The sequence below is a fragment of the Doryrhamphus excisus genome, chromosome 1, assembly GCF_030265055.1.
Source record: "Doryrhamphus excisus isolate RoL2022-K1 chromosome 1, RoL_Dexc_1.0, whole genome shotgun sequence".
In the NCBI taxonomy this organism is placed as follows: domain Eukaryota; kingdom Metazoa; phylum Chordata; class Actinopteri; order Syngnathiformes; family Syngnathidae; genus Doryrhamphus; species Doryrhamphus excisus.
The window spans coordinates 13,746,273-13,768,665 of NC_080466.1; the positions used below are offsets into that span (position 1 = coordinate 13,746,273).

The window sequence follows — 22,393 nt, forward strand, 5'->3', positions numbered from 1 at the left end:
CAGATTCCACACAACAGCACCCTCTAGTGGCTACAAGCATTATTGCTATAATGTCAGAGCACACAGGGCTTTGCTGCATCCCAACAATAGTCATATTTGCCATTTTTCTCAAGAGAAAAATGTGAAACAGACCATCAAGAATGCAAATATGCACCACATGTAGGAAGATAAAATAGCATTAGCTATTATTATTGTTAATAATATTTGATAAAAGAGCTTATGGAACTTCTTATATCATATTATTCAGATTATTTCAGATTGGCATTGATACGTTACAGGTTCCGAGGAGAAGAGATACAAAAGGTGGAGAATTTGAAACACTTGGGGTCAACTTGGGGTCCGTGACCCGAAATGATCATTTAGTATTTTCCACTGTCCCACACAGCATTTTAAACGTGTTTCCTTGACATACTAATGCAGGAAATCTGCCAGCGATGAAATGGTTATTTGGCATGAGCTCTCCGCCCCACCCCTCCGGATGACACTAAATGGTATGACCCTCGCCGCTATAAAAAGCACGCGCAATTGGAGAAAAAAGCAAATAATCAAAGTTGGCTGGAATTGAACGTGGATAAAACACTGCCAACATGGAGTGGACTCCCATGGAAATCAACCCCGAGGTGAGGGAACGTTGCTTCCGCCTTTCAGTCCATTCTTTTAGGGGCACAAAGGATTGATTGTGATGTTGTGATGTTTACAGGTGCTGAACAAGGTGGGTTATTAAAAAAGCCGCTGAATCATGGCGACTAGTTTAAATGTCTGGTAAGTTTGGACAACCTCAGCGTGCCTTACGAAGGAACATTTATCGACTTGTGCGACGGCATAAATGTACAAGTTTTGAGGTATGGTTTTGAAAGTGTACGCGAGGAAAAAAGAAAGACATTAGATGTGATAAAAGGTGTTATATACATACATATAATACAATAAGCTAGCTTGAGCCTCGGCACCATTAGCTGCCGGCTAGCTAATGGGTGTGGTCTGTCTGGACCAGCACTACCAGACGGCAGCAAAGGTCCCCTCCTCTAAGACTTTATTGCTATTTAAAATGCTTTTTCTTTGTCTTGTATGGCAGTTGATGAGTAAACTAGGCGTCGGTGAAAGCTGGCGTTTTGTGGACGTCCTCGGTCTGGAAGCCGAGCAACTGTCCGCTGTTCCCAAGCCCTGCTGTGCCTTGATGCTGCTTTTCCCCCTCACACAACAGGTACATCAATACATGCTTTCCCAGCACCACATTGAGGGTGTACGCGTGACGTCACATCCGGTTACTGCCAGCCCCGCCTCAAAAGAGATGGCCAAATCGGAGCATAAATACTACATAGTAGATGCACCGTATTTGCATCGTTCAGATACTGTATGTACAACTAAGCACCTCTGGTGGAGTGGAACCCAGCAGTGAAAAACCATGAAGGACAAATACACGAATGTATTCATACACACTGATTGGGTGTAGGAGCACAAATTGTCATGTTGCAGGCATTATTTACTTTGTCTGGCCTGAGATCAGCTTTGGACACTTTTCCATCATCTTGTCTTCAACTATTTGATGTCATCACACGCCATGTACACTAAACACTTGTAGCAAATTGCCGTTATTCGCTTAAAATCTCAAATATTGTCGTAATAATAGCCCTTTTTAGGAGTAAAATTGAATGTAGTGGAATTCTGGTGATGGTGTTCCATGTTGGGTGTGGCATTGACCCAAACGGGCTGCCAGTCGGCCTGCCAGGGGTGCGGTAATGCTGAGGTGGCAAAGGGGCGGGTGACACACCGATGAGCACCGACGCGATTGTAATGGGGGTTTAAACTCTATTCAGTTACTTAGGCCCACAACCACATGACCGGAAAGCCCAGAGCCAATTGAGACATCCACTGTTGGTACTTTCAATAACTATTTTGGGGGATTCAATTTGATTATCAACTCTGGAAATATTTAAGGCTGAAATGAAGCCTATAAGAAAATGTATGGTTGCTTCTGAAGGGTGTTTATCTAACTCTGATAGTTACTGCACAGTTTGGCTTGAAAGTGATCTACTCTGACTGTGTGTTTGTGTTCGTGTGGGTCAGCATGAATCTTTCAGGCAACAGCAGGCAGACAAAGTGGTGCCAGGTTCCGATGTTTATTTCCTGAAGCAGACAGCGGTCAATTCCTGCGGCACCATCGCCCTACTGCACGCTGTTGGCAACAACCAAAGCAAACTGACATTTGGTACGATAACCCAGCCTAAATGCGCCCAGTTTATAAACCCGTCCATCAACGATGGATTCACCAGCTTTAATTGTAATTGTAATTACATTGTACATTGTTTCATTTTTGAAAGCCAATGGTATTTTTTCAGATTTATAGTTGGTTGCTGGCACCAGCCATGAGAAGCGAGCTCTCACCGTTCAACCTCATTTCAAAATTCCAAAAAATAGAGCAGTTCCCCTTTTTTTAAATCTTCTGGAAAAGAAAGCTAACTTAAGGAAGCATCCAGCAGCAACACAATGTTTTGCCAATTTACTGGTTGCTTTAAAAAACGTAGCGCCTGGTGACAAACCGTGTAGTTGATGAATCATGTCAGGGAGCCGTTAGCATTTTTGCTGCTCTTCACAGAGGGTGGTTCTCTCTTGAAGACCTTTCTGGATGAGACTGCTAAGCTGTCTGCTGAAGACCGTGCCAAACATCTGGACAAGAATAAGGTGACTAAAACACGCCGCCATGTTTGTCTGAATCCGTACACACACACACACTGTCAGATATTTAAGTAATTAATTCAATTTTTGTATTCATATTTGTTGATTCATTCATATTTGTTTGTTTCAATAGCATTCCAACCAGATCCATCATACAGTATATGTTCCACTACTGGCTAGCATTGTCTTTAGCAACCATTGAAGATACAATAAACATACGCTTATTAAAAAATAACAGCCAAAATCAAGGTAACACAACCCAAACGTAAGCCAATGACACCACTAGTGACTTACTCGTGCAATAATAATGAACACAAATAAATGAAGAAAGATCACATGTTCTACCCTGGTGGCCATTGGAGGTCATTTTATGCAGACTTCATTGTTGGTCTGTACAGACAAACGACAAATTCCAACGGGCACACGGTCAACTTGCGATTGAGACATTTTCTGGCAGTTTCCCTTACTTTGCCTTGTCACTTTCTTCAGCCTCTTCAATCTTCCTGTGTCTTCAAACATCCACTTCTTCCTCCGTAAACAATTCTCCAAAGCAGGAAAAAAAAATCATCATATATTTTTTGTAACAGACTAATTATTGAAATGCTTGCAGCCCTGCTTGAATCAAACCACTACTGCATGTAGTTTTGAATCCACTTGGGGGCGCCAGAGACCACCAAACTTTGTGTGCTTCTGTCTTGTTCTAAAGCTAACAGCTGTTGGCTTTAGCTGTAATTCAGCCTTCTTGTGCTTTTTCCCCAGGCCATCCACACTGCTCACAATGAGATTGCTGCACAGGGACAATGTAGGGTAAGTACTTCACATCCTGAGGGTATGCTTCATTTTGTTTTCACTGTTTCATTTTTCTTCATTTTATTCCTACAATCTCACAGCCAGAAGCAGATAAAGTCAACTTCCACTTTATTGCCTTTGTCAACGTAAATGGCCAACTTCTGGAATTGGGTAAGCACATCCTTACATTCCACAAATGGCAGCCTCCGCTCTCAGAAATGATGGCACCCCCGATTCATTGTACGGCCTCCACCTGAATAGATGCAAATGCTGAATTGGGCATCAGCTGTACGCGCCACACCTCAAATAGTGTCACTCAATGGCTGTCATTACTTTTACGATGAGACATGACATCTGTAAAGCTGTTTACTGTATAATATTTAGTGTACATACTGTATGTATATCACATATTACTTATTGATGTGTCCTGTTTAATCTGCTGCTAAGATGGGATGATGAACGGCCCTCTGAAGCATGGACCCACCAAAGATGAGACCCTCGTAACGGTATGGAAGGGACTTGGGTTTTCTTTCCCTTGGGGGCGGGGGCCATGTACTACCAGAACATATAGTCAAATATCTCCTAACGGGGACTAATCCCAGGGCTCCAGACTAACCTTTTTACTGGGAGCACAAGTGGTACCCAAATTTTAGGAGGGCGGGGCGCACACCCAAGTGGGAACATGAACATTTCCTCTCGTCTTCTACGCTGTTACTGAAACACCAAGTCCAGCACTGCTCTCTTCTCACACATTGGCTCCCCCTTTTGGACGCTCATCTGTCTGAGGCGGAATCCCTTTATGACTGGCAGTGAAAGGAGCCAATCGGCCATCTTAGTACAAAGATTAGTACAAGTACAAACCTCCACTGGAACAGGTTCCAGGTTTTTCATTCCATTGTTTTCAACCGATGCAGAGACTTTACCCGTCCCCAAAGACTTGGTCGAAAAGCGAGCATAACTCTAGCTAGCTGCCGCCAGCCAAACAATAGAACATGTGAGCCAGACCAAATGTGGAAACAAAGATGGTGGAAAAGCTGATCAGATGTGATTGAAACCCGAGTGATCTCACACGCTCGGATGGATACGTGGGGACCATAGCTGGCTGGTGTCATTACTTCTTATTGTCTCTGTAAGAAGGACCAAGCGCATCGCTGGTCAACCGGAATACTTTTATGTAGGAGCACATACACGAGTAGATGACAATTGGCTTGCAACGTCTCAGTCTGGAGCCCTGCATCATGGGACTTTTTGATAAAAGTGAATTTGAACTTATTGTTTGCCCCCTTGCGTCTAGGACGCGGCCAAAGTCTGCAGCGGCTTTGTGGAGCGAGGACACGGGGAAGTTCGCTTCTCCGCCGTGGCTCTCTGTCGCTGTTAAATTGTGGACCTCCGTCAGATGCCACATATCTGCATCTGATGCTGGGCGTTTGCACCCCTACTCTCCCATCCGGCACAATCCCAGCACCACAACACTTCAGTTTTGGCCTTCAGACAGTATTCCCTAGCTGGGATCAATGCAGGAAAACGAGGAAATCTCATTGCTGCGTCCAAGCACTGGTCTCTATGCTTTTATGCTTGAATGCCATTAAGAGTACAAATGAGTGTTGTAGTGATGACACAATCAAACACTGTTTTAGATGCCTTATGCTGCTGAATAGTAGGCTGACGTTCCTACAGCCCGTGTGTACTTTGAAGCTGATGTTCTTCACACAGCTTCAGCTTCAGTCGCTTCAGGGTTTGTTTTTTGAAGAATTAAAAGTGCAATGTGTTTGCTTTACTTTGCACAGTAGACTAGTGTTGTTGACATTGATCACCCACCCGTTAGCTTAGCTTAGCATAGCTGCTTTTCCTCATGCTAACCATGAGTAAGCTGTGGTAGATCATTCAACTTGTTGTGCTAAATAAATGAGTCAACGTAACATCTTTGTAGTCTCATTCAGGATCCGAGGCAAAGGCCATCACTGTCACAAGTGGAACTCTGGTAGTACTCAGGTATTCAAAGGTGCCATGCGGTTTCAACCATTTGGCCAAGGGGGGGTACCTTTATAGTGTACTTTCAAGCCAATGCTTCCTGTAAAGGTGTTCCTTTATGTCCCATCAATTGAAAAGATGTTTGGGGATGATGAAATCATTTTTAATGATAACACATCTTGCCATAGAGCAAAAGTTGTAATAGATGATCATTTTTTAAATGAAAATGTTTTCAAATCCATATTCATGTATTCATGCCAAGATGTGACCAGACATTAGTTTGAAGGACGAGCGAACGCCAGAATCGAACATCTGCTGACCATTTTTGACCTCCATCCTCCCGGTGAGGCGTGAAATAACAGGACACTTTTGCTCCATTGGCCCCGCCCCCCCCACGCACAGATTCCTGCGTGCGCGTCTCCGCCTCCACAGGCGCGCGACCGCAGCATTGTCGACTGAGGACGCGGTCAGCCTCGCGCGCGCTCCCTGCGTAGGACAACCATCATTAATTTTCACGGTGCCTTCGCCTCTCATCGTCGGGGAGGAAACTCAACCACAACCGGGCGTGTGTGTGTGAGCGTGGGAGGGAATTCCACCATTCACGCGTGGAGCAGCAGGATAACGGTGTAGTGGACACACACGCGTGGGGAGCACTGACAAGCGTCCCACTCACGGAACGGCCTGTCCGGCGATGGCGAGCCAGGCTTCGGATAGCGACGTCCGGCCTGCGTCGGTGGAGGCCGGCCACCCGGAGTCGGACGGCCACCCGGAGTCGGACGGCCACCCGGAGCCGGCCCGCTACCCGGAGCCGGCCTGCCTGGAGGCGCAGAAGTGGATCGAGGTAAGATGAGCCTCCACAGCCAGCGTGGATATAAATACGCCACCGTCACCTGTTGTGGTGGCGGTGGGCTATGCACGCCATTGGTGTGTCGGGTTACAACACTGAAAAGTTTGACCGAGGAGTCAAACCGCACACGGATCCCACGCACCTCTAGAAGCATCCACGCACGTAAACGGGAACGCCCACTTCATTGTTGTTGCCATGGTGATAAAACCGGGCCAACTCTCCAGCAAGAGATGCTGTATCCCACCGATGTTAGATGTGATGGGATGAGATTAGCGTGTGTGTGTGTAGTATAATCCTGGATTGCAGTAACAGCAGTTATGGCCTATTTTTCATAACTTTATTTCTTTATTTAACTAGCGTAGCTGCTAGCATGTAGCTGGGTGGTCTGTTTGGACTAGTACTCCTGCAACTAGACTACAGCCCATAATATTAAGATGAACACAAATGGTTATTTTATGAACTCAAACAAGTAATTGTGTATTTTCCTGCCTAATACAAAGTTTAGAGGGCAATCTCTCCAAAATGGAACATACATGCATTGGGTGTTTGCTAGCTTCACCTTTGACCTCAGCCGTGGCGGCCATCTTGGAGAGGTAGTGAGTCCAACTAGCTTGACTGTTGAAGAAGCAATCCTTTTTGTTGCCCATATATATCATTGGGATGTTAATATTAATCTGAGCACGCTCAGATTAGTCATTCCATCGTTGGCATCGTAGAGACGACCATGTAGGCCATTTTTACATTTCTACAACTTTATTCTCCTTCATTTAGGACTTTTTCTTGGAAATTCACCACTTTATTCAGTTCCAACTTTTTCTCATGAATTTATGACTTTTTTGTATTAAATTGATGAGTTTTTTCTCGTAATTTTACAACTTTATTCTTGTACCTTTCCAAGTTTTTTCTCTAAAATGTAGGACTTTATTGCGGTAATTGTAAGAATGTCTTTTCTTGTTTTCTCCTTCTGTTACGCCCGTCTTTTTTTCTACTTGTGGCGAACGACTCCTGCAAATGTCGTGTTTTTATGATTTGTCTTATGACTTTTGGCATCATCGTTAAGAAAACAGCATAAAGCACAAAGCCGTAGCCTGTCTGTCCCAACACTAAAAAGCGCTTCATCCTGCGTTGGTTTGCCAAATGTTGCTGATTTCCTGTCAGGCTGTGATGGAAACAGCAGCAGCGTGCGTACATGGGGTCTAAAACTGGGCGGGCGCTGCCGTGTCACGTGTTTCCCTCCGGGTTGTTGAGACGTCCAGATGTCGCCCGTCGGCTGTGGCGTCTAAAACCAAGGTCGGCCGTTGCCGTGTCACGTGTTTCCCTCCGGGTTGTTGAGACGTCCAGATGTCGCCCATCGGCCGTGGCGTCCTGTCGGCTTCTTCTTCCTGGTGTCTGCCATGCTTCCATCTGCTGCTTGGCTTCCTAAAGGTTGGACTCTGAGGGCTCCTGAAATATTTACAACACGCTCATGCATAATTTAGCCGGCCCAACAAAGGAACGAGGAGGACCGTGGGGTGGACATCCCAGAAAGGCGCAGAATGCTTTGGAGGCCAATCGTTGCACCAAGGAAATTGTCCAAACATGGTCATGTGACATACGAAGATCTGCTGTGTCGTGGTTTGCTGCAAGTCCAGGGGGTCCATATTCCATCTCCTGGAGAGCAGGATTGCATTCTTACGACCGAGCACTAGGCCCCCGTGTTCGCCAACTTTCCAGAATAAAGTTGTATTTAGGAGGAAAAAAGTAGTACATTTACACGAATAACATTAGAAACTTACAAGGAAAAGTGGTCAACTTTTGAGAAAAATCCTTGGGAATTTAGTAGAAAAAAAGTTGTACATTTACTACGATTAGAACTACGCTAAGATGGAAGTGGCTGCAGGAAAAAGTGGAGAATGTGCTGTGGAATGATGGACTGATGGAATGATGGACTGATGGATTGACTGATGATGATGATGATGATGATGATGATGATGGTTTCCCCTTCGCAGGCGGTCACAGGGAAGAGTTTTGGAGCCAAGGACTTCCGCGGCGCCTTGGAGAACGGCATCCTGTTATGCGAGTAAGACGTGACATCAGCGCTGTGATCCATTATGATCCTTATGATCCATGCTGGTCCCCCCCCCCCCCCCTGCAGGCTGCTCAGTGCCATCAGACCAGGCCTGGTCAAGAAGATCAACCGACTGCCCACCCCCATAGCCGGCCTGGTAAGGACACGCCCACATCTCAGTGTCCCCAGTGCCCTCAGTGCCCCCCCCCCCCCCCCCCCCCCCCCACACACACACACACACAGAGGAGGAAACCAAAAAAACTTAGAAATTTCTACCAAGAATGGTTTGGTCCAGGAATGGATGCGTGATACATCTTTGGTGTCTTCTGCAGGACAATCTGTCCGTCTTCCTGCGGGGCTGCCAGGACTTGGGCTTGAAGGGCTCGCAGCTCTTTGACCCGGGTGACCTGCAGGACACGTCCATGAGAGCCAACCTCAAGTAAACCATCTGACTATTCAGGTTTTCATCACCAGGACGTAAGGACCTTCTCTAACTCGCTTCCTCTTCCCACCAGGGACTCCGACTGCAGCCGCAAGCTGAAAAACGTGAGTCTTTTTCCCCAGGAAGCTCCTGCCCCTGGTGACCTTGTGGTGACCTTGTGGTGTCTCCCAGGTGCTGAACACCATGTTCTGGCTGGGCAAAGCTGCCAGCGGTTGTGCCTCATATAGCGGACCAACGCTCCACCTGAAGGAGTTTGAAGGACTGCTGGCACAAATGAAGGTGGTGAGTACATGGAGGACAGAAGGAGGACAGATAGAGGACAGGACAGATGGAGGACAGATGGAGGACAGGACAGGACAGATGGAGGACAGTATCATTTTTAGCCGTTTTCATAGCTCAACACTTATATAAAGACTTAGCAGTATTATGCTAGGTGTTAGCGTGTATTACCAATGTAAATATGTAGGTACAATACACGTAGGAGTACTACAGTAATATTCATGGTGTAAATGTCAACATCGGGCATCTATGGTGCTCTCCGATTGTTCCTCCAGTTGTATCCATGTTCATTCCTGACTGCATCCGTGTGCATCCGTGCAGGACAGCGAGGAGTCGGCAGACGGTTCCCAGAAGCGCAGCGTACGAGACAGCGGCTACGACTGCTGGGACTCGGAGCGCAGCGAGTCGCTCTCACCGCCGAGGCACACGCGAGACGACTCGCGAGACGACTCGCTGGACAGGTCAGACATGTTGTTACCATGACGACCCGGTGTCTCGTCTTTTACGACAGGAACCTGGACTCGGACTTGGCCTTAAGCAAGGCACGCAGAGCAACTTCATGCTCTGTCTCCTTTCTGCTGCCATTTGTATCATGCGACTGTTGTCTGTTTTTGACAGTCTGGACTCTTTTGGCTCTCGCTCGCAACACAGTCCTTCGCCTGACGTGGTCAACCGAGCCCACGCTGACGGTTTGTTCTTTCCCTGAATTGGAATTTCTGTTGTGTGTCGGTTTGGAAGTGCTTAGTCATCCTCCGTCAAGCAGGAAGTAAAGAACGGCCTCTGCTCTCTCCAACGCATGCAGGACGAGGCGGCGATGTGGAGGTCGACGGCGCCGGCAGGAAGCCGGACGTGCAGAAGGACGACATGTCGGCCAGACGGAGCGCCGGCAGCGAATCACGGAGCTCCGTTCCCTTCAACCAGTTCCTTCCCAACCGGAGCAACGCCAGTTCCTACGTGCTAACCCCGCGGCGGAAAGCACAGGCAGAGGACGGAGAGCAGCGCAGGTAAGGATGACGCGAGGCGTTCAGTGTCTCAGCTTCCCCCTGACGCTACACCGCCCCCCAAACAGTCACGGCCTTTCCGGGCTGGCCGGGGGCAAAAAGACGGTCACCTGGGCGCCGGACGACAGCGGCGGCAGGCAGAGACAGGAGGAGGAGGAGCTAGCAAAGTTGGAACAGGCGAGGCTGCGGAAGTTGGAGAACGCGGGAATTCAAGTTCTGCCTGCTGCCCTTCGTTACGGAAGGTCAGAGAGGAAGTGCTTGGACCAGTATTTTGGTAGCCGTGCTGGTCACGAACCCCCAACTCTGCACCCCCTGCACTGATGCCTCTAATGTGGATTCAGCTTTTAAATCCACGCGCGTAAAACGCCAAACAATACGCGTCTGGTGTGAATTTGGGGTGTAAACCTTGTTGGTGTCGTGCTCGCTCACTAACGGCTGTGTGAAGTCTTCCTCACTAGCAAGCGTTTGTGGAAACACTTGGAAGTTGGACCTTGTTCACTAACGAGATGCTGTGTGTGGATGGATGGTGGTACTAGCATAGCACCAACCATGGAAGCCTAGTCCACTAAGGAGTGTCTACCTGAGTTCTGGATGTCCCATCATTGTTGTGCTCGGACCTGGTTCACCCCAGGCTGTTTTTGGAAATGGTTCTCTGATGTACTTTAGCTAGGGTAACTAGCCGTGCTATGCCAGGACCGGGGTCGGCAACCCGATGTGAAAGTTTGGCATGGTTGAACAGGAGAACCCAACGTGGATTTGTACGTTTGGGAAGCGATGCACATTCTGTTTGGTTTTGTGGGCGGACTGCAACTAACGAGCTTGTGTGTCCAACTAAATCCGTGCACGTTGCTGCCGGCCGTGGACTTCCAAGCATCTCGGAAATGTCTTACCGCCATCCCGTTTGACCCGACCCAGATCCTCCTCCTCCTCCTCACCTTCCCCCGCCAAGGAGCAGCCCAAGAGATCAGCGTCCCCAAATATCATCCTCCGCCGCCATAATGACTTCCTGAGCTCTCACAAAAACGCTTGGGACTCCGACGACAACGAGGAAGACGGGGCGGAGGGGCGGAAGGTTCCGGATGTTAGAAGAGACGACCTGGCGTCCCGGCGGGCTCCTCGTGGGCCCGCGGCGCCCCGGGCGCCTCAGTTTGTGCCGCCGGCATGCAGCAGCAAAGACCGGGAACGCTGGGAAGGCATCAGGCGCTCTTCCCAACAAACCCTGCAGGAGCAGGAGACCAGGTCAGGACCATGGGATTCCCCACACCTCACTTTGGGAATATTGCTTGCTCCGACATGAAATACCTGTCACGTTCTCAGTTCTCACATGACCCCCCACCAAGTGTGGCACGGTGTATGGGGGGGGTGGGGCAGTCGGGGGGTGTGTGTGTTTTCCCCTCCATTCCTTCCAGACTATTTCTTCTAACAATTCCTTTTTCTTTGACGGTGATTGGACAGCGAGGCGGAGCAAATCCCTGACATCATAACGTGCAAAGACTCCGCCCCTCGCCACCGGGACAAGGAGGAAGAGGAGGATGAGAGGGGGAAGGACGAGGCCGAGGAGGGAGGCGAGGGAACGGTCAAAGCCACGCCCGATAAGCTGACGGACGACCTAGCTCTTAGGCGGGTTCATGCTAGGCCACGCCCCCTTCACCGGGACAGTGGACCAATGAGCTTGGCGTCCGCCGCCATGAGCCAAGCGGACATGCGGAAGTGGGAGAGGCTGAGGATGAGTGAACACAGGTGCCCCCTCCCACACACACTCTATGACGCGTGTGTGTGTGTGTGCGTGTGTGCGTGTGTGTGTCCCATTAGGCGTGTCTTCTTCCGAGCGGGAACCCTATAGATTTTTTAAAGCTAGCCCAATCCTGCTAGTTTTCACAGTCAGGTACTCAACATAGAACCGTACATTGTAGTCTACCCCTGGTGGCCACATTGTCCTCTATTACCAGGACGATGGTCAACCTCCAACCTATGTGGATTCAGTTGATCTGTTCCAGGGTCAAACTGTGACCCTCCTAGAGGCTTTTAGCTATCAGCCAGTGAAGCGTGTAGCGCTGTTGTTTTTGGCAGCCATTTTATTTGTAGTTTTGTAGTCTTGGGACGGGTTCTACTTCTACTACATGAGTAGCAATCCGCTGAAGAGACGGGGTGTGTTCATACTCGGTGCGGCCCCTGCTCCCCAACGGTGGGGGGCAGTGTATGGAACACGTCTACCACCATGGTGGAATAGAAGAAGTCTGCACTCAACGTCCAACATGGCGACACTCCCGCTTTTCCCGTCTGCTCCCTGAGGAAGAGGAGTGGTGTTGCATGGATTTGCCACTCTAGTCCCAAGGCGGCTATGCGGTCCTGTTTGATTCCCCAGCCCAGCACAAAAATGTCAGGACGATGGGTGGACTACATGAAAAGGAAGGTTTGGAGAGCCAAGGAAGAAGCTGGATGGGTGCAGGTTGTAGAAGATGGAGAAAGCCTTGTGCTCCTAAGACAAAGGGCCCACAGTGAGCATCATAGGTCCACTTCAAAACTAGGGAAATGTCTAGAAATATGATGTTGGATCTTAGCAAGCGGCGAGTCATATCCAGCATATGGAACTCGATCCAGATGAAGACCGCCATTACGGAAAATACAGTTTTTATTAATAACCACTGGACTAATATTGATATCATATCCCATTGCTGATGCTATGTTTCCATGGCCAAGGAATGTGAATAGGTAGACTAAAACGTTAATGAATTCTGTAAGTCACGTTACGGGGGAACAATGGTGGATGGCTTAGGTCTGTGCTCTTTGGGTGTGTTTCTAGTCGAGCTAACTGGTTTTGTTGTATCGTTTTATTCCAACAAGAGCAGCTAAGACGGATGTTGAAGGGAACGTCCTACATTCCTTTGTCATCATGGCCTGCATGGAACACTGCTTGTGTTCACATTTTTGGGGGTCTGCAACAGGTGAATTGGATTGACATTGAACATTTGATTTGGTTAGAGTCGGATGTCTGGGAGGGACCAGTGGACATAAAACACGCCCCTAGTGGCTGCTTATTGCATCATACAGCAGCTTTAAATCTCCCTTTCACCAGATTACTTATTCTTACGTTATTCTGTACTTCACTGCAGTCTGAATGGGAATGTGGCCGGCAATGTTTGTGTGTGTGTGTGTGTGTGTGCGTGTGTGTGAGAAGAGAGAAAAGGAGGCTATTGTTTAGTTTTTGTGTTGGGGTGCTGACGTCATTAGCTAGCACAGAGGAGGTTTTGTTTGTGTGCCTAAAAAAGGAAGTCGCATGAAAGACTGTGATTGGCTGGCCACCAGTCCGGGGTGGACCCCGCCTCTCGCCCCAAGACAGCTGGGATAGGCTCCAGCACCCTCGCGGCCCTTGTGAGGATAAGCGTTAGAAAATGAATGAAAGCCTGATCTTGTGTACCTCTTCTACTTCCCGTCTGATGTCTGATGTCTGATGTCCATCCCTTCAGTTGTCTGGACCTGCTCATTTTGCGCCCTTGTGCGTGTGTGTGTGTGTCACATGACTACAGTGAGCCCAGCCCCGCCCCCGTGTGTCAGTCTTGCTTGGAGAAAACGTGCACAAGCTCCCCCGGCGGACGGGGTCACGGAAAATGGGTGACATTTGGCGGCGTGACCGAGATCGGGCAGCCGATAGGCCAAGGGACGGGGTCGGAGTTGCCAGGGCGACTCCTCTCCAAGGCGACCGTCGCTGTGCCAACAAATGGCCTGGGCTCCCTGCTCTTGAAGCGGGAACGCAGGTAGCGAAGCAAACACAAGTATTCGTGTTCCTTAGTGCTCTTTAGCAACTTTTTATTGCGGATTGCAACCATCTGCATTGTTGCTTTGTGCTTTTAGGAAGAAACATAAGACGTGAGTTCATGATACGTTTAGGTCCTGCTGGGAAACATCCATTTTTTAATGGAGATGATGTGGAAAGACAAAGTCCACCATAGTCCATGAAGATCTTTATTATTTATGAGCTATGCTATGCTATGCTATGCTATGCTATGCTATGCTATGCTATGCTATGCTATGCTATGCTATGCTATGCTATGCTATGCTATGCTATGCTATGCTATGCTTTCAAATACCCTACTATTACAAACACAACACAATAGTACACGGTAGGTGTACTGCATTTGCACCAACTGTCGGTATCAGATTGGTATCGCCGACACCAGCCCTATTTTAGAACAAAATCGGCGTATGGTTAGCACATCACGACCAAGCTCTTCTTCTAAGCTGAAAGCAAGTCAGTCAACATAGTCGCCCCCTGGTGTTGGTGGACAAGAAGTACAGAAGGAAGCTAGAAACGGAGTTGGAGGTAAAGGGTAAAGGGTAAGGTAAAGGGTAAAGTAACGGGTAAGGTAAAGGGTAAGGAAAGGAATGTCGTCCTGCGTCCTTGCAGTCTTGGGTGGCCAGTCAGATCGTCATGTGATGCCTTCACAGCCTCCCTGACGGAAGCAGCCCCCACCCCCACCTTTCACCCGGCGCTCCAGAGGCTCCTTGCTCCCCTGCTGAGCTGGACGCCTATCCGGAGAAGAGGATGAAGGAGCAGGAGGAGGAGGAAGTGAGGACACCGGATGTTCGGAAAGATGACATGATGGTGAGAAGAACGGGAATCTTCCATAAGGAAAACACGGCGGCACCGCCTTGCATCCGCTTCCTGCCTCAACCCGCTTCCGAGCGCTGCTCCCGGGACGAGGGCGGCGCTGGCACCCGGGAAGTGGACCGAATGAAGAGCGGGAACATAAGGTGGGACGCTCGGACTGTGGCACCAGCTGGTGTGGCGTTGCTGGGACATCTCACGGGGGTTCTTGTCACAGAGAAGCGGGAGATGAGATTCCTCACGGAAGAGTGAAGCGGGAGCACGTTGACGGTGGCGACGCAAACGAGGCTCCGCCCAACTTGGTGAAGGATGACATGATGGCTCGGAGGACCACGGCCTTCCATAAATCACATGTGGCCTTCAGCCGCTTCCTGCCGGTGCCGGGCGGGGTGAAGCGGCCGCCAAGCGAACCCGAGCGGGGAGAAAAGGGGGCCGGCGGAAGGTACGCCCTGGTGGACGTTTGTGTTACTGCAGCTAACAACGCATGGAGGAAGCGCTAACGGCCATAGATCACAGGGACACAACATTAGGTACGCCTGCACCGTGACTGGACACCCCCACCCCTAGTACTACTAATACTACTACTACTACCATTTAGCTAAATAACTATTGGCTAATTCATCATGGAGATTGCATGTTCTCCCCAGGCGGGGCTTTTCTCCCCCCCAAATTGTCCATAGGTACATAGGTATGAATGGTTGTTTGTCTATATGTGCCCTGTGATTGGGATAGGCTCCAGCATAACCCCACCCTGGTGAGGATAGAAGAAGGATGGATGATTGACAGCCAGCATTGTGTGGGGTCATGTAAAGGTCATGTTAAGGTGTACCTCATCTTTTGCACGGGTGTGTGTGTGGTTGGCGTTCGGGGGTTGCCATCTTGGATTTCTTTGCATTGTTTTCCGGCTCGGCTCAACAGTCTCAGCAGTGGCGTGGGTGTGGCAGCCCGACATCAGACTCCACCCTCTGAGTGCGCGGGGCCGTTGGTGGATGACAGGGAGCAAAAAGGGGACGTCCTTGAGGCGTCCTCATCCTCGCAGGCTCGCCTCCCGCCTTGTGGGGAGGTAGAGTTAGGAAGTAAGTTGGCGAGGGCTGAGGAAAGGAGGGAGGAGGAGCCAAGAAAGACATCCTTGTGGGCGGAGGATGAAAATCTGCCGCCAATGATGTGAGATTTCAGCATCTTGTCTTTGCCCCCCCTCGCCCTCGTCTTCACCTCATTTTCTTCTTCCAGGACGAGCCGACGAGTTGCTTTCAGGTCCCAAGACACCGAGTAAGTTTGCATGCTAACGCTAACATGCTAAGGCTAACAATGCAACCTTGTGTATTGTGATGGCTAACACGCTTGGCTGTAAAGATGGCTGCTGCCAACATCCTGCTTCTTTGTCTCTGTGGGGGTTTGGACTTGTGTTGTTTGTTTCTTGGCTTCCATCATCTTGAGTGTCCGCTGGTCTTTGCTGTCCAGGAGCGTCAGCCTGAGCGACATGGCCAACGACGACCCGGCAGGACACGTGATGCAGCCGCCTAGCGTGTCGCATCACGAGCGCCCGTGTAACACCTTCCAGGAGGACGACGACCAGTGGCAAAGCGTAAGAGCCGAGCAATGCATCCGTTATCGATACGGTTGGTTCCATACCCGACCGTGATAATAGCACAATGTGGCATGTCTTACGTAGACGTCCACTTACGTGATGGTCCACTGCAGGACTTGGCCCGCTGGAAGAGCCGCCGTCGCTGCGCCTCGCAGGAGCTGATCAAAAAAGAAGAAGAGAGGAAGAGGATGGAGCGAATGACGGAGGATGGGGGCGACTGCAACAAGAGGAAGAGCATCAAGACCTACAAGGAGATCCTGGAGGAGAAGTAGGCCTTGTCCCTTTTCCACTACACGCTACCTACTCAGCTCTACTCTAATCGCCAAAGGAGGTGCTAGCCGCCACGAGTCCCCAACATGTCACTAAGCCCCAGGCCGCTAATGCTAACGCTAATGCTGCATTTGGAGCCTTTTGCTTTGAGGCGAGGTGCAGCGTTCCTTTCTGGGTTGCTGTGTGGAATCAATGCACACAGGAAGTAGGACACGTTACCATGGTTGTACCTGCTACTACATGCTCACGCGGGATGGCATCAGGGATCAGCCCTGAGCCCCTTCCTGTTTACTATGGTGATGGACAGGCTGACAGATGAGCTTAGACCAGAATCTCCATGAACTATGATGTTTGCAGATGATTTGTAGTGAGTGGTCAGTTTGAAAATGCGTCCAAGATAAGTCGTGCCTCACACTGGAAAATCTCCATGCTTCCAGGGAGCGTCGAGAGGCGGAGCTTTGCAAGGCCTACCGCAGTGCCGCCACCCCGGAGGAGGCGGCTGTGGTTCTGCAACGCTACGCTCTCCGCTTCACTATCAGCGACGCCACGCTGGACTACCTCAAGCTCCCCAGGTCCACCTCAAACCCCGAGCCGGACCTAAAGCAGGCGGCGGGGGAACCGGAATCACCAGAACACAAACTCATGGAATGTGACTGGATGAGAAGAGCGGCTGAAAAAGCAACGCCACTTGACGCTTCCGCCGAGGCGCGGCTCCACTCTCCAGGAAACCCACCGGGGCTATCCCGAGAATCCCATCCACCTCCGATGCGGACATCTCCAGAACCTGTCATGGCAGTGGACGCACCACCTCGGATGGCAGAGGCGCTGTGTCCCGCTGTGACGCCCTCTCAGACGCCGCCCTCGCCTTCACGACCCGTCCCCCTGCTGGCGGCCAAGCCCTACCGCCAACCCTGCAGCTCGCATGGAGTCAAGGTGACTGGTCCAACCGCTTCCTGTCTGCACCATGTGACCGCTTTCATTAGCGATGCTACACATCTCGCTAGCATTTAGCATTGTAAGTCGCTAGGCTAGTAAGGCAATATAGAGCAACCCTAGTCAAGGTGATGCCGACTTTAAAGAAGTATGTAACCTGATGATGGTCATGGTCATGGTAATGGTAATGCTAATGGTGTTGGTAATGGTAATTGTAATTTTGGTTTCTTGGCTGTGACCGTGACGCCTTCCATTCCTCATCCTTGGGGGCACCCAGATGGACGGCCTGGTTCGAGTGAACGGGGACTCTGCCGCTTCCCCGCTGCATTCGCCGTCGGAGAAGGAGGACCCCCCAGCTAACGAGGCTTCCTCCACTGCGCCTGAAAGCATCCACCAGACGCCGGACAAGTCTTTTCCTCCTCTTCCTCCCCAGACGTCCTCCTCTTCCTCCTCTACCATCAGCTCGCTGTTCAGCGGGAGGAACTGCATCACCAAGACCACCATCGTCACAGAGCTGACTCAGACCGTGGTGGAGCCACACGCCCCAGAGGACCAGGTAAGTGTCCTCACCGCAGCAACAGCGCGGGGCCACAGCTGAGAAATCTTTGACTGGCAGGTGAACGGCATCGCCACATGTGAGGAGGCCGCAGGAGAGCAGCAGGCCACGTCAGCATCTCTACCATCTTCACCCACCACCAGCGTGCTGGAATCCTCTCCCGCCCTCACAGGTAGGAAGAGCAGGGGAGTCCAAAGGTTTATCCTGGATCGAGGCCCACATCGGGGAAAGTGAAAGTGAAAGTTTGTAATGCATGGAGATATGCTAAGAGATTGTCTTTCATCCACAGAAGAACAGGAGGAGAGCAGCGTCAGCGTGAGTACATCTCCTGGTTTCATCCTTGTCCTTCTCCTTCCTTCCTGCTCTTCAACCCTCGTGTCCTCTACATGTCCTCACGCCTTCCCTCTTTTCTGTCCTTGTGCTATCTGTGTGTGTGGGGTCCGGTTAGATTGAGACCCCCATGTTGAACTTGGCTAAGCGTGTAAATCACTGGGTCTGGGACCCCAGTGAGGAGCGTAAACGGGTGGAAAGGTGGCAACAGGAGCAGGAGCGCCTCCTACAGGTACACGCCTTGTGTTTGCATGGTGGCTTTCTGATTCTTTACCTGCTTGGTCGGCGCACCCGCACCGTCTAAGCATTCGTAGGCACACCATCGAAGCATTCTTAGGCGCACCTGGACCATCTAACCATTAGTAGGCGCACCATCTAAGTATTAGTAAGCGCACCATCTAAGCATTAGTAGGCACGCCTGGACCATCTAACCATTAGTAGGCGCACCATCTAACCATTGGTAGGCGCACCATCTAATTATCAGTAGGCACACCTGGACCATCTAACCATTGGTAGGCGCACCTGGACCACCTTAGCACTTGAAGGCGCACCATCTAAGCACTAGTATGCGCACCTGCACCATCTGCATGTTTGATCATGTTGCTTTTCTTCAGCCGCTAGGCCCGGGGTGTCCAAATTGTGGTTCGTGGCACATTCTGAAAACATCATTCAACAAACCAACACTAACCTAGCATCCTGTCCAACCATACTGGTTCTATGTGATATACTGTATACCATGTGTGTTGCCTATGAAAGTACTGTACGGTACTGTACTGTACGGAACTGTACCGCCATGGTGTGTAGTATGCCGTGGCGTACAAGTGTACTGTGTGTTGTGTGTGCATGAAAGGAGCAGTACCAGAAGGAGCAGGAGAAGCTGAAGAAGGACTGGGAGAAAGCCCAGCTAGAGGTGCAGGAGCAGGAGCGCAAACACCACGAAGAGGTACCAAGGGTGTTGGGGGGGGGGGGCTTGCGTGGGGCTACTAAGTGGGGCCACGGATGATTGTGACGCGTGACATCTCTCTGCAGGAGAGAAAGATCTTGGAGGAGACCGTAGCGCCTCTCAGTCCCCGCGTCCTGGTCCAGCAGCAAGCCGCCCAGACGGGCCAGAGGTCCCCATCTTCACAGTTCAAGGACGCCATCAGCAGCCTCGGTCCGAAGCAAAATGGCCACAAAGACGATCAGCATGCGTCAAAGCTGCACTTCCTGCAAGGTGAACTTCTGGCCAACTTCTGTCTTTCTACTATACGTACTTCTAGGACTTCCACCCACTCTGTCTTTCTACTATACGTACTATTATACTACTATACTATTATACGTACTAGGACTTCTACCTAAAATGACATTATATTTCCTCATAATATTGTAAGTTTATTCTCCTAATATTGTAACTTCTTGTTGGAAAACCACTTTTATCTCTTAATATTTCCTATATTTCAATATTTTCACATTTATTGAAAAATTCTGACTTTTTCTCTTGATATTTTGGCCTTTGTTTGTGTACGACTGCTGCTGATTTTTCCATGTTAGCGGTTTGTTTAGTTGTCTTGTTAGGCTAGTTTTCCAAAGTGGTGACCCGTACAAAAACAGTGACAGGCCCCAAACGGGCCGCTTTGGCGCCCCCTGGTGTAGGGTATTCTCTGTCACGCTATGATCGTGTCTGACCAGCAGGCGGCGTCTGCTGTTGTCCTGCAGATTCCGTGTGTGAGAAGAAACCAGGAATATGGAAGACGGCTTCCCTGGACCGGAACACCCAGCCCGGCGTGTCGCAAGGCGTTAAACGGTGCGGCAAGGTCTCTAACGACTCGCCGTACATAAAAGTCAACGTGTTCTCTTTGTGCGGGTGCAACAGGTACGATTCCCACGAGGGCGTCGCAGGCAACCAGCAGCTGCCGCCGTCACCCAGCAGGTGATAACTGCCAATCACGTGTTCCTGGGTGTACGAACATTGGGGCGTTTTCAGGACGCTGGTGTGTGTGTGGCACAGGTGCGTTAGCGGGAAGAGGCTATGCTCCGCTTGTTCTCAGCCGCTGGGGAAAGGAGCGGCCATGATCATCGACACCCTGGGCCTGTTTTTCCACATGCGCTGTTTCAAGGTACGAGCGTTGGATGGCTTAAAAAACCACTAAAGTGGCGGCCGAGCACGCGGCGTCCGTGTGTCTCCGCAGTGTGGCCTGTGCCGGGGGCAGCTGGGGGACGCCGCAACCGGGACGGACGTAAGGATCCGCAACGAACTGCTGACTTGTCACGACTGCTACGTTGCATCACTCGGTGAGAGTAGAACAGTCTCGTATTACCTCCGCCAAGGATCTTTATCTGTTTGTTTGTGTTCAAAATAACTCAATGTTACCAATGGATTTGGACCAATTGTTCAGGAATTGTGGGAAATGGGATATGCAAGAACAGATTCAATTTTGGGGGGTGATCCGGGATCACCTTCTAGATCAAGGAATTTAGCCATTAGTAGACTTGTTATTCATCTTTTGGGGTAGAAAAGAAAATTCAAGTATGACTGGGATACGATGAACATCCAGCAGCAACATGACATTTTAGCAGTGCGGAGGTGGTGCCATCGACTGTCGATGTCTTTTTTTTCCCAACTTTCCGTTTGCTCTCACAAATGGAGCAATGTAATATACTGTACAACATATTTCGGCAACGGCAATGTCAGGGAGCCTTTATGAAACAGGTGCTTGTCAGTCCCCTGAACTTGTGTACCAAATTATAATAAGCATAATAATAATTATAATACACATAAATAGGCCAAACATTGGTGTGTTGTGGATTGTTTTGTGGAACCCATTGAGCTGTGCAAGAAATTTCAAGTCAATCTGACTTAACGACAGCGCCATCGTGTGGTGTATTTGTCAGGAAAATAATAATAATAAAATAATAACCTACAGACACAAATGTCCCCCGTTTGTGTGAAACAAGCGTTAGCTTGTATCAACAAATAGTGTTTGTATGGTTTTTGCTTGTAGGCAGAGGACAGCCCACCACGCTATGATGACCTCTCATCCCTTGTCTGCGGGAATACCGGAACGCACACCTCCAGTGACATACCTGGGACCCCACCCCCTTTGTATTTAACCAGGAAGTGCAAAATACTGGACATACGGGCGTGTTTGTATGCTGGTACAGCCGTGTAGCATGATGCGTGTCCATTAGGAATTTACAGTACAAAGACTATACACTAAGCACAATACAGGAAATAAGTACAATGATTTTATGTTTATGGAGGAAGCTCCACCATCATGATGCCCTACCTTCTCATCCTTATCTTGGCTGTCTGCTTTGACACGTTTGCATGCATGCATATATCATACCATATCTAACTTATTGCCGTCGTCCCTCGGAGGGGATGCGTGGTTTGTGTTTGGCATCATTTCCTTTGTTACTTCTGGTCTTCTTTCCCCCTCCAAGGTGTTTGAATGGTTCAACCGGTGCCTTATGAATTGAATGCAAGCATATGCAGGAGTATTTCACACGCTCCTCTGAAGGCGTGTGTGAGATTTGACTTGAAGAACAGTTCCATACCAGCAAATAAAGACCAGGATCAGCCTCTCCTCGCCCCGTTCAGCTCCTCCAGCCGCTGCTTCCTGGTTATTAACATTATGGAATCATTCTCCCGTTTCTCTCATTTCATAGCATCCTTCACCCCGCCCATCCCCTCACCTCGGTCACAAGCATCACCTCCCAAATGCCTCTTTGCTTGGTCTCATCGAGGAACGCTCTGCTCAGTCTTTTAAAGAAAATCTATGTTTGTCAATAAAATCTTCCAACGTGGCTGTTGAAATTCCTGTTATTTGTCTTTTTTATGTTATTTTATATTTTATTTATTGGTTTTCATTTCCCATCGAGAGGAGTCAGTTGAGGTGGCTCGGGCATCTAGTCCGGATGCCTCCCGGACACCTCCCTGGTGAGGTGTTCTGGGCATTTGATTTGAATTTACACTTGAAATATATATGAAGCCATATGCCATATATACAAAATATACATATATATATATATATACACACACACACACAAAATATCACTATTCTATATAGAATGCAAATTAT

At 49.5% G+C, this 22,393-nt stretch overlaps 2 protein-coding genes across 7 annotated transcripts; both read left to right on the plus strand.

The window, feature by feature from the left end:
* Nucleotides 1–471: 471 nt before the first annotated feature.
* Nucleotides 472–5,381, plus strand: uchl1 (ubiquitin carboxyl-terminal esterase L1 (ubiquitin thiolesterase)). 3 transcript variants are annotated; one of them, XM_058071854.1, is made up of 9 exons: nucleotides 504–620; nucleotides 701–712; nucleotides 1,073–1,201; nucleotides 2,065–2,206; nucleotides 2,594–2,679; nucleotides 3,433–3,480; nucleotides 3,564–3,633; nucleotides 3,910–3,968; nucleotides 4,757–5,381. In XM_058071854.1, the coding sequence occupies exons 1-9, from the start codon at nucleotides 588–590 to the stop codon at nucleotides 4,838–4,840; spliced, it is 663 nt and encodes a 220-aa protein (XP_057927837.1). In that variant the 5' UTR covers nucleotides 504–587; the 3' UTR covers nucleotides 4,841–5,381. The 3 variants fall into 3 exon arrangements, with proteins under 3 accessions (XP_057927845.1, XP_057927837.1, XP_057927827.1); XM_058071862.1 differs by lacking the exon at nucleotides 701–712 and having other exon boundaries at nucleotides 472–620; XM_058071844.1 differs by lacking the exons at nucleotides 504–620; nucleotides 701–712 and adding an exon at nucleotides 756–842.
* Nucleotides 5,382–5,889: 508 nt separating this feature from the next.
* LOC131129096 (LIM and calponin homology domains-containing protein 1-like) lies at nucleotides 5,890–22,115 on the plus strand. 4 transcript variants are annotated; one of them, XM_058072244.1, is made up of 29 exons: nucleotides 5,890–6,274; nucleotides 8,269–8,339; nucleotides 8,415–8,484; nucleotides 8,660–8,766; nucleotides 8,843–8,873; nucleotides 8,941–9,051; nucleotides 9,370–9,509; nucleotides 9,667–9,737; nucleotides 9,851–10,052; nucleotides 10,965–11,288; nucleotides 11,505–11,789; nucleotides 13,577–13,804; nucleotides 14,496–14,801; nucleotides 14,873–15,097; nucleotides 15,574–15,819; nucleotides 15,886–15,924; nucleotides 16,117–16,240; nucleotides 16,357–16,511; nucleotides 16,951–17,446; nucleotides 17,724–18,002; nucleotides 18,063–18,174; nucleotides 18,292–18,317; nucleotides 18,451–18,564; nucleotides 19,183–19,275; nucleotides 19,362–19,545; nucleotides 20,028–20,241; nucleotides 20,320–20,428; nucleotides 20,501–20,603; nucleotides 21,314–22,115. In XM_058072244.1, the coding sequence occupies exons 1-29, from the start codon at nucleotides 6,125–6,127 to the stop codon at nucleotides 21,337–21,339; spliced, it is 4,641 nt and encodes a 1,546-aa protein (XP_057928227.1). In that variant the 5' UTR covers nucleotides 5,890–6,124; the 3' UTR covers nucleotides 21,340–22,115. The 4 variants fall into 4 exon arrangements, 1 of the variants encoding a protein (XP_057928227.1); XR_009129748.1 differs by having other exon boundaries at nucleotides 20,320–20,603; nucleotides 21,981–22,030; XR_009129749.1 differs by having other exon boundaries at nucleotides 20,028–20,115; nucleotides 20,185–20,603; nucleotides 21,314–21,368.
* The last annotated feature ends 278 nt before the right edge of the window (nucleotides 22,116–22,393 follow it).

Bases quoted from the DNA above. Each gene is read 5' to 3' on its own strand.
- LOC131129096 (XM_058072244.1), top strand. From the start codon at position 6,125: ATGGCGAGCCAGGCTTCGGATAGCGACGTCCGGCCTGCGTCGGTGGAG. The intron at 16,241-16,356 runs GTAAGAGCCGAG...GGTCCACTGCAG, and splicing joins ACGACGACCAGTGGCAAAGC to GACTTGGCCCGCTGGAAGAG. The intron at 20,242-20,319 runs GTGATAACTGCC...TGTGTGGCACAG, and splicing joins CTGCCGCCGTCACCCAGCAG to GTGCGTTAGCGGGAAGAGGC.
- uchl1 (XM_058071844.1), top strand. From the start codon at position 756: ATGTCTGGTAAGTTTGGACAACCTCAGCGTGCCTTACGAAGGAACATT. The intron at 1,202-2,064 runs GTACATCAATAC...CGTGTGGGTCAG, and splicing joins TTTTCCCCCTCACACAACAG to CATGAATCTTTCAGGCAACA. The intron at 3,634-3,909 runs GTAAGCACATCC...TCTGCTGCTAAG, and splicing joins TGGCCAACTTCTGGAATTGG to ATGGGATGATGAACGGCCCT.